A 17,172-nucleotide genomic window follows, 5' to 3' on the forward strand; every position below is an offset into this window, starting at 1 on the left:
AAATGCTATTGATGTGAAGACCATAAAGAAGCCTTTAAGATTCAGGTGATGGCCACACTTGTGGAATGTGCATGACAGATTGATAAACAACAACATCTGCTACACAAACCAGTGGCAATTAATCACCAGTAGAAGGCACTCTAGAAAACAGGGGGTAAACCATCACATCTGCAAGCATCAAATGACCTGCTCATGTCTTACTGAAATGCTTCAAATACATCAAAGCGCCACACCGGATGAACCATTCCCAGTATATTTTTATGCTTTTTATCATATTGTTGGGGAGAATTTGTGGTTTGTGGAATGGACTTGAATGAGACAAAAATAAAGTGGTCAACATTTGAAGTTAATCAAAGCCTTTCATTAAAGTTGTCCTCAAACTAATCAACAACACCCATTTATCTTTTGAAAATCTATTTTAATCCATTTCATAGTTTATTGACTACTGTAAATATACACTATGTGACAAAAGTCTTGTCGTCAACCCCAGTTGTAAGATCAACAAAAAATAACTTGAGTTCTAGTTGATCACTTTGAAAAGTGGCAGAAGACAGATTTTTCCAATGAATCACCTGTTGAACAGCATCCCGATCATCACAAAAAAGGCTGCAGAAGACCTATGGGAACCTGCATGGACCAAACCCAGCAGGCACATGATGTCAACATGACGTCAGATTAACGTTGTACCTGGATGTCATGGAACGTTGCATTTTATTTGGACATGAAAATCAGGTTGACGTCAGAACGCAACATCAGGTCAACATCAATGTCCAACATCAGACATTTTGGTTACTTCCCAATGCAAAACAACCAAATTTCAGCATCTAATGATGTTACAGCTTGACGTTGTGTGAATGTTACTAATGTGACGTCTATCAGACATTGGATTTTAGTTGCCATATTTAACGAATAAAAGTCCGTATTTTATATCAATATGATGTTGGTTTAAGATGTTGGCTCAATGGTTTCCAACACTAAAATCAACAAAATATGAACGCCATTGTCCTTACGTCATTGTCCTTACACACTGACAACCTAAATCTAACCTAATGAACTATTCACAGTATATTTCTATGTTTTTTATCATATTGTTGGGGAGAATTTGTGGTTTGTGGAATGGACTTGAATGAGACAAAAATAAAGTGGTCAACATTTGAAGTCAATCAAAGCCTTTCATTAAAGTTGTCCTTAAACTAATCAACAACACCCATTTATCTTTTAAAAATCTATTTTAATCCATTTCATAGTTTATTGACTACTGTAAATATATACTATGTGACAAAAGTCTTTTCGTCAACCCCAGTTGTAAGAACAACAAAAAATAACTTGAGTTCTAGTTGATCACTTTGAAAAGTGGCAGAAGACAAATTTTTCCAATGAATCACCTGTTGAACAGCATCCCGATCATCACAAAAAAGTCTGCAGAAGACCTATTGAAACCTGCATGGACCAAACCCAGCAGGCACATGATGTCAACATGAAGTCAGATTTACGTTGTACCTGAATGTCATGGAACGTTGCATTTTATTTGGACATGAAAATCAGGTTGATGTCAGAACGCAACATCAGGTCAACATCAATGTCCAACATCAGACATTTTGGTTACTTCCCAATGCAAAACAACCAAATTTCAGCATCTAATGATATTACAGCTTGATGTTGTGTAAACGTTACCAATGTGAGGTCTATCAGAAATTGGATTTTAGTTGCTATTTTTAACGAATAAAAGACCGTATTTGACATCAATATGATGTTGGTTTAAGATGTTGGGTCAATGTTGGATTTTGGTCACTTTCCAACACTAAAATCAACAAAATATCAACGTCATTGTCCTTACGTCATTGTCCTTACAAACTGACAACCTAAATCTAACCTAAAATTAACATCTTATGATGTTGTGTGTCTGGTGGGAAGATTTTCATTGAAATCAGTCAAGTTCAGTGATGGAAAAATCATGATCTGATGTTACATTCAGTATGAGGGTGTGCGAGAGATCTGCAGAGTGGATGGCAACATCAACAGCCTGAGGTATCAACACATTTGTGCTGCCCATTACATTACAAACCACAGGAGAGGGCAAATTCTTCAGCAGGATAGCGCTCCTTCTCATACTTCAGCCTCCACATCAAAGTTCTTGATAACAAAGAAGGTCTTGGTGCTTCAGGATTGGCCAGCCCAGTCTCCAGACATGAACATTATTGAACATGTCTGGGGTAAGATGAAGGAGGAGGCATTGAAGATGGATCCAAAGAATATTGATAAACTCTGGGAGTCCTGAAAGAAGACTTTCTTTGCCATTCCAGATGACTTTATTAATAAGTGATTTAGGTCATTGCATACATGTATGGATGCAGTCGTTTAAGATGGGAGTCATATACAATATTAATCATTTTTCCATGGTACCATAACTTTTTATTCTGTACTGTACATTATTTTTGTTAAGTGATGAGGCTTTTGCCTAAGCAAAGTCAGACTTTACTGTCCTGATTAAATAATTAAAAATCAAGGCATGACCATATTTTAGTTTGGTAATATAAGCGTAATGTAGAGGCCTTTGCCGTTCATATAAGCCACTTCTGATACCAAATGACCAACTAGAAGTCAAGTGTTCCTAAAACTTAGATAGGCGACAAGACTTTTGTCAGGTAGTGTATATTCTTTGCAAGTAAGTGTTGGCTTAATGATGGTCTATGCCAGGGGTGTCAAACTCAGTTTTTGGAGGGCCGCAACCCTGCACAGTTTAGCTTTAACCTTAATTAAACAAACCTGATCAAAATAATTCAGTCCTTCAGGCTTGTTCGAAATGTTGAAACCAGGTTGGAACCAAACTATGCAGGGTTGAGTTTGACACCCCTGGTCTATACTATTCGAAAATCTGGTTGATGGCACAATATGTATGATTTTTGCATCAAAACACCTGAAAACAACTAAAAAAATGTAATATATTTTGTTAACGTGTGTACTTGCATTACTGGGAAATCCAAATTCAGAGAAATGTACAATTGTAACTAGCCACGATTGTGTCATGAATGCTAGCCCAGTTCAAAGGCTATTCGTCCTAGATATTCAAAAATAGAAATAGTGAAATCAACCAGGATGTTCTACTGTTACCAGTACAAATTTAAAATGTAAATTGATTTAGTCTACCCTTCTCAGACATACAGTCCACTTTGTGATTTTCATCTGATTACAGTGCAATGTCAGCACAGTGGTAACCCAGACAACAAAATTACATAATTTCAACCTTAAATCAACCTTTGTCATCGCATTGAATAAACATTTTAAAATAGTTGCAACTCAGCCAAATATTGTTCCATTCTTTTAAACCAGACATCAAGGGAAAGCTTATTGATGTAGATTTCAGATGATGTTTAAATCATCAAACAATGACTATCAACACACATCGAATCAACATTGATCATCGATTCATTCATTCATTTTCTTTTCGGCTTAGTCCCTTTATTAATCTGGGGTTGTTTCAGCGGAATGAACCGCCAACTTAACCAGCATATATTTTACCCAGCACATGCCCTTCCAGTTGCAACCCATCTCTGGGAAACCATACACTCTCATTCACACTCATACACTATGGACAATTTAGCCTACTCAATTCAACTGTACCACATGTCTTTGGACTGTGGGGGAAACTGGAGCAGCCAGAGGAAACCCACGCAAATGCAGGGAGAACATGCAAACTCCACACAGAAACGGCAACTGACCCAGCCAAGGCTCGAATCAGTGACATTTTTGTTGTGAGGCGACAGCACTTCCAACTGTGCCACCGCATCGCCAGAAATCAGTTCAGCTTCATTTTGCTTATCAGAGTAATGTTGAAACGATGTCAGGCACTCCGTTCACATCTAACCTGAAATCTACACAATTGGTTATTTTCAGTCGATTGAAACAACCTCATAGAATCAACACTTTTTCAACCTAGATTTGATCTAATTGGTTTGTCTACCTAATGTTGCAACAATGTTAATTTTAAGACAGTTGGAATAATGTAGAATTATCACCTATTCAAAATAAAATCTAGCTAAATGCTTTAACGCTGAAACAACCCTATATGAGTATATACTGTAATATGTGTTGTAAATCCAGACGTATGATTTACTTGCTCAAAATACATGGTCAGATTGTCGAGTTGTGATGTAACTCCCTGAACCTGGAAGTGTGTAAATGTTTCAGAGGAAATTTCTGAAGTTGAAGACTTTATTTCATTATGATGACGTATTTCCAACAGAAACAGAATGTTGATTAGTGGAGGTTTGATTTATCATGTGCTCCTGTAACTCCACCGGTCCTACACCACCCAACCTGGGTTGGGATTGAACCAGCAACTCTCCGCATGGGAGTCAGTTGCTTTTCAAGGAGGCTAGAAGAGTAAGGTTTCCCTGCACAACACTTTATTATAGCTGGCCTGTTACACTCCCTCTGTCATCTATCACTCACAGCAAACTAATGGTTGGAGGGGCGTGGCTAAGCATTCACCCACAATCTGTCAAACTGACATCATCAGAGAAATTTTTTTGGATATGCGCATAAAAACGGTTGATGAAAATGCCAAGATAAATATGAATTTTGAAAATGCGCATAAAAAAACGTATGTGTATAACTGAGTAGGATAAACTTTTATTCGAAAAAAAAAGATGCACATGAACTATGATGGAAACACTTTTACTAAAAAAATTCCATTATGCGCATTAATAAAGTCATGTGGTTTTGTTATAAGACATCATGTCATGATAAAATTTTTTCTAAATGGACAAACCACCGGGCTGAGCACATCGTAAAGAATCTGAAATGTTGTCTTATACATTCTAAAACACCTTAACCAATCCAGTATTAGTGTTATTATTAATATTATGCCTTCAAATGCAACATGCATTCATTGTGTGTCTGCACATAAGTATACAGCCTTCTGAGGTGCAAGTCATTTATTAAATACAGAAAAGATTCACGCAGCTTCTCCTACCACAGCAAACTCCATTTTTACTGTTGATATTTGGCGCCAGTCAATCAGGAAGTAATTAGGTTAATCAGAGTTTGTTCTCTTTGACTCGTTGGATGGAATCGGCGCTTTATTCGCATGTCTTTTATGAGATATTCCAGTTTTGCGCATAAATTTTATTTGCATCTTTGGATGGAAACATAACTACTGTAACATAACTGGTAACATATATATTGTAACATATATGCTGGAGGTAAACATTCTGTTCAACATTCCATGAAAATGGTCTGGTTTCAATTTCCAGGGCAATTTAGATCACTCTGTGACGAAAAGTCTGGCCTAAAAAAATTCCTCCTGACAAGTAACGAGTTTGGGACACTTTACAGAAACGGTCCTAAACCACTCTCTGCCGACTTCAAAAGAACATGGCAGATAAGATAAGAGGTAAAAAACCTATTTGTCAGCCCTTTCCTCAAAGAAGAAAAAGACATTTCTTTCCAATGTTTTTTTATTTAAACAAAGACATTTAGAACCCAAATTTCTTGTTTAATTACACTTAACTTTTGTAATGTGTACCATTCCTCATAGTTTATACAAATTCGTACTTTTAGGCCCTTTTTAGTTTAAATAATGTAAGGATGTGAAAAATTATGTTGATGTACTTTTAAACCCCCCATGTTTGGTACCGATGGGTTTCTGCTGACATTTTACAACACATGATGCATAGAGCAAGATCAAAACTCGCATTGCATCCCTTCTTTAATCCCCTGCATTAAATGCCTCTCCGCATGCTTTGGGCGACACTCAAATTTGCATTCGAGCAGCCTCAAGACAAAGGAAGTTTAGCGCTCAAACTTTGTCCTGAAATCATTGGTCAAGAATGCTGAACGGGTTGTCACGTAGACCTGCAGGTTTAACCAGGCTGACCCCCAACATCTGAGCAGAGAAGATCCGAACAAAGATCCCATCGACGGTGGCCCCTTTGAGGGCCACGCAGCTTTTCTACGCCGCATGGACTTTCCCGCCACGCTTTTCTTATTTTCCGGCAAAGTAAACTCAGTTTAAAGTTTGCGGTCACGTTCCTCAGAACTGTATTACAAACTCAACACATCAAGAAGGACATCAAAGGAGTTTCATCAGGAAGAGACCCGCATAAAGAGAGAGACCTCCAGACATGAAAGTCCAGGTATTTTTAGTTATGCGAATAAGCTGTGCCCCTTTTATCAAAAAGGTGTTTATTTATAATCTTGGTGATCCTTAATGGTGCGTGTGGAACTGAAAGTTTTGTCACTCTTTATCTGAAATCTCTATTTCCTCGCTTTACTATTTCTCTTTGTTGTTACATGTTCTATTGACCCGATATCTCCACGTGGTTTACCTTTGTTCTCTGTTTAATGTATGTTTGTGCGTTTGTTCGTTATCTGTCTGACTAGTCAATAAATCCTATTATAATCAAATGAATTGTATTGTTTGCCTCACGAGAAAATGTCACTGAAATACAGATTCCCCTGCCTAGCTGTTATAAGTTGATTAAAACTTATGAAGGATTAATCTACTTCACAAGAAGTAGCAATTAAATTCCCTTTTTTCTAAATGAATAGATCATTGCTGTGGCCGCTCAGAAGAGCGGCGGCTCTAGTTATGTTTGTTTGGTCAAGTTAACAATAAATTGATCCGGAATATTAATGATTAATAATAATTTGTTATTTTTGATAATTAATATTCATAATCTGAGAGTCGGCTCGGTCGAGCGGGCAGGATCAGATACAATCATATGTTTGTTTGACCAGATTGACTGAAGCTTAAGCCGGAATATTAATAATTAGGAATAAACCGTTATTGTTTATTATTAATATTCATAAAATGAGCTAATTTCTGTTACACTACAGTTAAGCTGAGCGGTATTGCATAAACAATCATAATTATATATGTTTCACATCAATCGATCAATAGATAACTATTGAATATTTTTAACAATACATTTAGGAATATTAGGATTTTTGTTGTTGTTGTTTTTATTTAACCACTTTATTTTATTTTACCAACATTACTAAGGCAAATAGTTTCAATAGTCAAAAAAATTTTTAACCAAAATATCTGATCTATTTTTAATAAAATAAACATAATTGTAAAAGAGACTCTTAAAGTTGATAAATAAAATGTTACAAAGTGTGCACAATGGTAAAGTGTAAACCCCGAACAATAAAAGCAAACTTTAAGATGAGAAAAATAATGATACAGTTAACCTCAAACTGTCAACAACACAAATTAATATAATCAAATCTGAGATTTCAAGTAAAGGAACTAACAATCATTATTCAGATACATACTGCAGCAACCCAAATTGTGAAGTTGAATGACTACATTATTATAAATATGCTAAAAACTCTTTCAGATAGGGAGCTAGTGGCTGGGATGTACAAGAAAAGAAACCAAAAAGCCACTCTAGCGACATCCTTACATCCTTTTTTAAGTACAATCTCCTCTTCTGCTATATGGCACTCAATTTCCTTTGTGTTGTTATTCTGACCTGAAGTGACAAGCGCATGCGCGTGAATTCCTTGACTATTTACAATGGACAATCATGCTCCCATGGCATCTCTTGCAACCAGGCGACCATCAACTGTTTTCTCAAAGAAGGACAAATGGACAAATAATTGCTGCAACTCCAATGCAAGTTTATGGGAAAAAGTAAAAAGCACTGCAGTGTTTGAGTGCACTATGTTTGTCTGTGGTAACTAATCTGGCGTTATTACTGTAATGGGAATCGTCATTACAAAGTGTGAAACAGATTGATTTGTTCTACTTACATGAATTGAGGTGTGGTTGCGGCATTCAGAAAAGTTGAGATGTTTTCAACTAGGTGCCACTTGCACAACATGTGCACGTTGCTCCCATTTGTGCTTCGTGCAGGTTGTGCACCTCCATTGGAAATGACAAACTTACACCCCAAGCTTACTGGCATTCCTTCTAAGGCACACACTCAGCAGCCACATTTGGATAAAACTATAGCCTTCATACCGAAACTACTTATTAAATCTTTTTTATCAATATTGACAATGGTGTTCAGTCAATATATATCAATACCAATTTTATCGCCCAGCCCTAGCTACTGTCCTTCCAGAACAGAAGCAAACGGCCAGATTTTGATTAAAGATTAACATAACGAACTGGTTTCTTTTAAAAAGGGACTGCCTTGCACTGATTAATTGTTTATCTTTATACTAACAATCTTCATTCATTTTCTTTTTTAGGCTTAGTCCCTTTATTAATCTGGGGTTGCCACAGCGGAATGAACTGCCAACTTATCCAGGATATGTTTTATGCAGAGGAATGCCCTTCCAGCTGCAACCCATCTCTGGGAAACATCCATATACACTCACTCACACTTACACTACGGACAAATTAGCCTACCCAATTCACCTATACAATACTAACAATCTGAGCCAGCAAAATAAACACCGAAAAAGTTTATTTTATGCATGCTTAAAAGCAAATAGCATATGATATTTAGATGCACAGAAAATATGGTTCATCCAATCTGCAATGTGAACTGGAGGTAAGCAGTTGTCCTCTTGTTTTCTGTTTTCTATAAAACATCTGTTTATGCAGCTTTTGTTTGGATTATTGCTCACCACAAAATCTTAAAGTTGAATGTAATCCATACACAGTTGCAGCTACTTGCAGTCTTGTTGCCATGGTTACATTTATGTATTTTTGCGCAGGCACAGTGAAAGCAAAAACACTTTTAGGGCAATCGGTTTGTAGCTCTTGTTTGACTGTGTGCGATATCCTCACGAGGGATGACCAAAATTTCTGACATGTCAGAAACTCATCCAACCATATAGTTGGAAGCTGGCAGAGGTTAATTGTCTCTCAGTTCCCCCTATACACTGCATGAGTGTATGCTCAGCCGTTTGCCCACAACACATGAAACTTACATATTGTGCCTTGGCAAAAAAAAAAAAAAATGTATCAGTGTTTTATATCTGTAAAATAGTCTCTAACACAACAGGCCTTGACCATTAGGTATGCCCTGTGCATGAATGATTTAAACCGAGGAGACTGTGTCAGTATATGTATTGCGTATGTTTTGAGGGAGTTCAGAATAACTCCTATAAAGAATGACTCCCTTTAGTGTTTTTAAACATTGCAACTTTTTAGATCTTTTTTATGGTTAAGTGGCAAAATAGTGACCCTGAACCACAAAACCTTGTCTTATGCTGCATGGCAATCGCCAAAAATACATTGGTAGGGTCAAAATCTATTTTTTTTCTTTTATGCCAAAAATAACTATAACATCTAAAGGGCACCTATGATGCAAAATTAACTTTTGTAAGCTGTTTGGACAGACCTGCATGTAGAAACAGTGTTTCCACATTCATATTAGAGTGATATAAACACAACAACCCATTTTTTGAAGTATTCCTGTATCCAAATCCCAGCAATTTATTAGACCCGTCACAGCGTGCTGTAGTATTGTAGTTTTTACCTCTCACCAGATGGATAAACAGCTGCATATCATATCCATAAAACCAACCCAAACTCATTCTGAAAATATACAGCTATATACATTTCTGGAGAGTGACAAATAAGTTTTAGGAGCTATGTTTTTATCCAGTTTTTGTTTTCGCGAATCCACCAAAGGCCACTGTGTATGCTTTTTGAGATCTCAAATTTGTCTTGTGAGTGCCATTTGTGCCTGCTCTTTTTACGTAAATCCACCAGAGGCCGCTGTGTATGCTTTTTGAGATCTCAAATTTGTCTCGCGAGTGCCATTTGCCTCTGCTTTTCTCACGTAAATCCACCAAAGGCTGCTGTCAACTGACTATTTGACTGACTGAATGACTGACTTACTGACTAACCCATACCTCCCCCTTACCTAAACCCAACCAATAGTGTTTTCAAAGCACAGATTGACCCGCCCACCCACTTCCCTATACCCAACTGACAAGTTTAAAAAGCAATCCAGAAAAAGAAAGGCCCTCGTCTGGTTTTTACTTTGTTTTCAGATTTTACCACATTCTCACACTGTTATTTACTAGTTTATTTTATATTTTGGATTTTGTTTTTGTCTTAACTGCTTTCTAGAACCATTCTTCACCGGACTCAAACACAGTTGTCATGTTCAACTCCTCTCTTCATCTCAAGTCCACCGACGTACATGGTGAGCTACTGGGCAGATTGGTAATAGCAGGAAATTGTCCATACGGAGGTAAGCGGTCAGCTGGTATGCACGAAAAGGAACAATGACACACTGCCCTGTATCGTTTGTTTTAAAAACGAAATGCAGCCATACATACTACATGATTCGCAATCTCCAGAAACGTATATAGGACTATGTTTCCAGAATGAGCCTATGTTGCACAAAACAGGATTTGCAAAGAACCTGGAATTATCTGTTCCAACTCTCTGTGATCAGGGAATGAGTTTTACAAGTTTAAAATATTTGTTAAAACATTATGCATGTTTGTATTGAAGAAAAACAATAAAACCGTTATACAATTCATAAACGCTGAAATCACCACAGTTGCATAGTGTCAATACAACTATAAAAGAGGACGCTTTAATCCAGGTTTGTGGACATTAAATCAGGTTCATTTTGTAGAGTATCATAATGGATATCCATACAGCAGTGGGTAATAACTTGAATACTGTCACACTTGCAACTAGTAGACATGCAAAAACAGTGCAAAGGTAAATGTGTTTATGTACAGTTATTTTTGTAACTTATCTGTGAGTGACTCATCATTGCAGAAAGGCTTAAATAAACAAATAATACATCAAATGACCACTGGGAAACTTACGGGTTCATTCTTACTGTGGTATGTCTCATTAACTATGGTATGGCTCATTAACTCATTAATTAGGTATGTCTTCAGTCCCCCACAACCCGCTCTTCAGTTCACGCGGACCCCAACCCCCGCATTTCAGTTCACGCTGCATATGTAACCCCCAACCCCCGATCTTCAGTTCATGCGCATTCAGTTTATGCGATAACCCCCCCACCCCAAAATTATGGCATGTGTGAAAATAGCTGCAAGCTGCAATTTCTTTAGACTCCAAAAAAACATTTTCAGCAGGGTAAAGTAAATGTTCTTATTGGGAATTTTAAGCTGAAACTTTACAAATACCCTCTGAAAATTGTACATTTTTGATCAATAATATGTACGCTTCGCTAACAACTTTATTTGGACAATTTTAAATGTGATTTTCTCAACACACTTTCATTTTCCTGAATCCTTTAGATTTTCAATTAGTATTACTCCATTCTAATAAACCATATATCCAGGGAAAGCTTATTGATGCAGATTTAAGATGATGCATAAATCATACAATGATGATCGAACAGGTTTGAGTTGTCAACATCATTTTGTGAAGAAGCATTTTTTTGGTCATGAATATTTCTTCTGTCACAACTTAGTGTGCACTTTAAAAAAAACTGTTATAATCAATGAAGCTGTGAAATGAATCTCTTATACACCTTGCATCTGCACTTTGTTGTTAATGATGAGAAAAAGCATGAGAGCGTGGAATTCAGTCCCTGAGCATGTTTTCTGCAAACACGTCTAATTTTCCACTGCACTTATACGTTCAAGAAATGTGTGTGTTATTATTCTCAGTGCTACTAACAATAAGTAGATCTGATATTGAGGTGCTTAACATTGTTTTAGGGCAGGGGTCGGCAACCCAAAATGTTGAAAGAGCCATATTGGACCAAAAAAAACAAATATATCTGGAGCCGCAAAAAATGTAAAGCCTTATATAAGCCTTATAATGAAGGAAAGACATGCTGTATGTATCTATATTAGCTATATTAGCCTACTATAAAAATGACTAAGTTGGCTAAAAATACATGATAAGCCTTCATGATTAAATAGCCACTGAAATCAGGTGGTTGGTGTTTATTTACACAGCACAGCTTCTGGTCTTTCAGTGGTATTAATTTTATCATTTCTTCTTGCGGCCCATCGGAGTTCACATACCTGCACGTTGAATATTGGTCACATCACAGGCAATTGAGTATGCGGGGACTGAATTAATGTCCTTGGTTTGCTGATCGGTGATTTTACCTGCCATTTTAATAGCCCTTTCCATTACTGTCGTAGCAGAGAGAGGTATGTCTTTAATTTTTTGTATTATCTTTGTTTTGTTTTTGAAGTCTGCAAATAGGTGTTCTAATATGTTAATGAATGACTCCTTCATGTAGTCACCATCTGTGAACAGTTTTCCGTGCTTTATTATCTCCCGGTTTGTTTACAACAGCCACCCGCCTGGTATCCCGCCCTGCTGATAGAAACGTGTGTCGCAGGCTATGACGCAAATCTTAACTGACAGAAATGTTGAAATTAAATATTAATTCTACACACTTTTACAGCATTTGAAAATGTTAAAATGTTTGTCCTCCTATAGAATCATAATATCATTAATATCATATTAAAACAAAAAATTATATTAACCTCCCCCATCTTTTTCCATTTTCAAACATTTTTTAAAAAGCTCCAGGGAGCCACAAGGGCAGCGTTAAAGAGCCGCATGCGGCTCTAGAGCCGCGGGTTGCTGACCCCTGTTTTAGGGGGTGTACTCTTCCCAATACGGCACCACCCCAGCCAAGTTAAATTATTAAAAAAAAAATTATCTAGTGCCAGCTCACAACAGAAGTAATTTAAGATTCCTTCCCAACAGAACAGCTCTCTATTTTGTCCTCTTATTAAACAAACAAAATAGACTTATGTTATTTATCTTATTTGCATTAATGCATTTCTCTACATTTTTACAATTCTCTGCTCTCTTTATTTCACAAACTGTGTAATTCCACTCAAATCATACAAGTAAGCACACTCCCACCAGAGGTCAAAGGGTGCACATTGGAAAATATGTTGTGTCAACTTGATGGAAATCAGAAAAAACATCTGCGCAGCCAGGAGAAGGTTTAAATCCTACTTTTAGGTGTGGTGTTGCTTTGTATACAATGTGGCATGTATCATGTGATGTTGATGCAACGCAATTTCAGCTAAAGCCTGTTTGAACTAAGCTATGTGATTCTAACAGATGCCAAAGATGCACATCTGTCATCATAAGCATACCCTCCCAGTCAATGTCTCTGTCTCTTGTTCTCTCTCCTTCTTTCTCACACACACACACGCTTTCAGTGGCATCATTTAATTTGTTCAAATTGCTGTCAAACAACACGGACGACTTAATATTTATTTTCAAACATTTCTTTCATTTTAATCCGGTCTAAACATTACACTACCACTACCTACTGCGCCACTGCGTCATCCGGTAAAAAAAAAATATCATAATATATACTATATCAGAAACCTTTAAATTAGCATAATTGGCAACAGTTTACACTTAGAATGCTGCTTTGCATAACAAACTTCAAGAAAAACATCTGAATAAGTCTTAAAACAATGTACATACAGCTACAATTACATATTCTTAAATTTAAGTGCCAAAAAACAGAAAAAATGTATCTGTAAAACATTAAACTGACATCATAAATTGTGTTGCAAAAAATACAATCTTAGCTCTCTGAATATCACGCAGAACAAATAGGAGACAGACAAAATACTGGTGTTAAATGATAGACAAGCACCGTGTTACACGGAGATGAAAGTACTGCCCTTCCAATTCTGCAAAAAAGACGTCAATCTTTTAGTGAATCTCAGCTGTCACTGATTCCATGTGGGCCCAAACAAGAGTGTGGATGCATCACAGCAGCCTCAGTAAAACTCAGATCTTCAGTCAAATCCATCCTACTTATCGCAGCATCGCTCTCACCTAATCCTCAATTTCAGCACGTTCTCAATAACTCTTTCGTCTCCTGCCCTTCGCGACCCTTTTCCTCTTTCCATTCCTGCTGCCCTTCATCCTTGTGGATTTACTCTGCTTTTCTAGCTTTGCTCTGTAGCCACTGCTGCAAATAGCAAGCTATATGACGCAAGCAGAACAGCCAGCGAGCAGTTGGCGCCTGTGTATGTATACAGCACACCCACCTTGACACTTGGCACATGGGTCTTTCTCATACTCCAGCAGTTCTGGAGCCTGGCCGCGAACGCTGGTGGTCCTCCGCAGCCCTCCATCCTCACGCAGACGAGCTGCCTCTTCTTTGGCATAGGCCCCCAGCTCCTGTGTATAGCGTCCATACATCTGAAAGCGAGACGGGAGTCAATGAAGATTTCAGCTGGGAAGGTAATAAAAGGAAACCAAGCCAAGAAGCGTTTCGCTGAAATAATGTGCAACTTAACAGGCTCTTCAAAAGCCCATCAAATAAATGGAGCAAGTCTGTCAGAGATTTCTGTCTCCGAGTACCATCCCTGAAAAAAAAAAAAGCTGGATTCTTTACTATAATAACGCTATTTGTGAGATTTACATGTTAAGCGTTAGTTCACCCATGAATGAAATTTATGTCATTAATTACTCATCGTAGTGATGCCAAATCCCTGAGACTAATGTTCATCTTCTTCAGAAAACAAATGAATATATTTTATCTCTTGTTCTCTATAGACAGCAATTGTCCCGACTCTATCAAGGTCCAGAAAAGTAATCAAGATTAAGTAGAAGAAGAGTCAAACCGATCTGCTTCTCCTTTATTTTAAATTTAACAGTTTTTTTTTTTATTCTTTTCTTGTTTACAATCACAGATATTGTAGTGAGAGTTTTGGAACTTGTCTGAGTTTATTACACCGGTAACACTTTACAATAAGGTTCATAAGTTAATCCATTTACTAACATGAACTAATCATGAACATGAACTAATTAATCATAATTGAACATTTACTAATGCATTATTAACATTCAAGTCCATGCTTGTTAACATTAGTTAATGCACCATGAGTTAACATGAACTAACAATGAACTACTGTATTTTCATTAACTAACGTTTATTAACATGAATAAATACTGCAGTAAATGTATTGTTCAATGTTTGTTCATGTTAGTAAATGCATTACTTAACATTAACTAATGAACCTTATTGTAAAGTGTGACTATTACACCTAAAGAGATCACTGCAAATTCACAACACATCTATGCTGATATACTGTATTCAAACAGCAATACGTTTAACTAAATTGACATGCTTACATAAAGTGTAGTGCAAATATATAAAAACCCCATTATTGACCATAGGCTGTTAAACAAACATAAGTGGTTGGACATGATGATGTCATTAATATGCAAATTGACGTATGATGTAATTTAGCGACATTTAGTGACTTTACGGGCAGAGCTTAGCGCCTTTACATTAATAATAGTTGGCTAAACTGGTTTCTTCTCCTAAATGTCAGTATAGGGCACGTGTTTATGAGAGCACTGTGCTTTTTATGTGTGTCTCATTCAGTCATGCAGCTGATTTTTCCCTCAGATGTGCCTGTGCTTTGTTTCAAACAGAGGCAGTATGGGACTGACATATACATCAGCACACAGTCATCATAAGTGTGTGCCCTATACTGATACTGAGGAGAAGAAACTGTTTTGCCAACTATTTTAATGAAAAGGCGCTAAGCTCCTTATAAAGTCATTATTTTTTGGTTTATGTATGCGCACAAGTATTTGATTTGTTTCATAATAATCAGATTAAAGCACTGAAGACACATGGACTGTTTTTTGTCCCATTCTGGTCTACTGAGGACCAGGAAGATCTCAGATATCATACCAAAAATATCGTAACTTGTGTCCTGATGATTATCAAAAAATCATGGGGGGTTGGAATGACATGTGGGTAAGTGATTATTGACAACATTTTCAATTTGGTTGACAACACTTTAACACTAAAACTAACATGTTGGTTATTTATAATTTTTGTTAATTAAAAAATTGAAAATAAAGCAAATATTTTTAATAACCTATTATTTTTTTAATATGTGTAAATTTCATTCTAAGATTAATTTTTCAAATTGCAAAACGCAAAAAAGCTAAGTATTTCTCCCTTTAATTACTTTCAAGAGTTCACATTTAGCTGATGATTGATAATAAAGCTTGTTTGGCATGCTGTCCCAGGAGAGAGCCCTGAGCAAATAAGATCTTCAAGTCCTGGGCTCCCTCCCGTTGCAGGGCAAGAGGGGAGTTTGAGCTTAGGTAGATCTTGATGACTCCCCCTTGCTTATTTGTGTAAGCAATAGGTGTACTCAGAGTTTGGCTATGAATATTTTGAATTAATTGGTTAGGATGCTTGTTTTTGGACTGTGGAAGGAAACCGGAAGACCCGGGGAAAACCCACGCGAGCACGGGGAGAACAAGCAAAACTGTGCACAGAAATGTCACCTGGTTTGGAAGGGAATTAAACCAGGGGCATTCTTGCTGTGAGGCAACAGTGCTAATCACTGGCCACCGTGTCGCCCGATTGAAAGGAGGGAAAGTGGGGTTGGGAGGGGAAGTTTCTTCAAGACAAAGATATTAAGATAAGAGACTCTGGTTATTTATAGTGAGTTAGGAATCATCTGATAGGATAATTGGGTATGAGCTAATGCTAGAACAACTGTAAACAATCATAAGCACGTGGTCCTCTCGAAATTTGTTTATAAATAAACTCCACATAGCTGTCAATATGTATTTCATGGTCTGCTACTTTTTCTTGTGATTTTCAACATATGTGCCTCTGTTGCCAAGCAACTTTCTGTTAACAAAATCATAACTTTTTGTTATGAAAAACATAACTTTACTTCAGACATATCTTTCAAAACAGCAAGCCTTCTTCCCTGCTTATAAAAGTGAAAATTAAAGCGAGACTTACAAACATTTGCAGGTGGTCTACAAGTTTAACTATACATTTATTGGCAGTATTACAATAATTATCACATTTTTTGCAGTGATGACTTAATTATATATGATCCCTAACATTTAAAGATTATGTTTTGTTTCTCAAAAGAAGCTTTGATTGTAGATATGATGTGACACTATGACGTCTTTTATGAAAACTGACAGAATGACCGTTATGGTAATTCTATTAGTTATAGAATTCTGGCAGTTCCAGTGTTAAAGGGAGAGTTCACCCAGAAATGCTGTTATATGAAATCCCAGAAAATTGCCATAAAGATATCATGTTTAAGAAGGCTCTTTTTAAAAATACCAATTTTTACAGAACAAGAAGTTAGTAACATTTAAGTAAACAACTAGAAGACTGCTGTGTTATTGCAGAAGGTAAATTGCCAATATAAGCATGTACAATTTTAGAATGCACTGATGTGGGAAGTCTACTTTGGGCCAAGCAACAT

General features: G+C 36.9%; 1 protein-coding gene across 6 annotated transcripts in view; it reads right to left on the minus strand.

Moving 5' to 3' along the window:
* clcn2a (chloride channel, voltage-sensitive 2a) overlaps positions 1-17,172 on the minus strand; it is a 165,623-nt gene that overhangs the window by 88,515 nt on the left and 59,936 nt on the right. For all 6 annotated transcript variants that reach the window (XM_073911113.1, XM_021478550.3, XM_068222711.2 and 3 more), the window contains exon 2: positions 13,954-14,107. In XM_073911113.1, the coding sequence (XP_073767214.1) occupies positions 13,954-14,107 (154 nt within the window). The remainder of the gene's footprint in view (positions 1-13,953; positions 14,108-17,172) is intronic.

The sequence above is a fragment of the Danio rerio genome, chromosome 2 (genome assembly GCF_049306965.1).
Source record: "Danio rerio strain Tuebingen ecotype United States chromosome 2, GRCz12tu, whole genome shotgun sequence".
Taxonomy (NCBI): domain Eukaryota; kingdom Metazoa; phylum Chordata; class Actinopteri; order Cypriniformes; family Danionidae; genus Danio; species Danio rerio.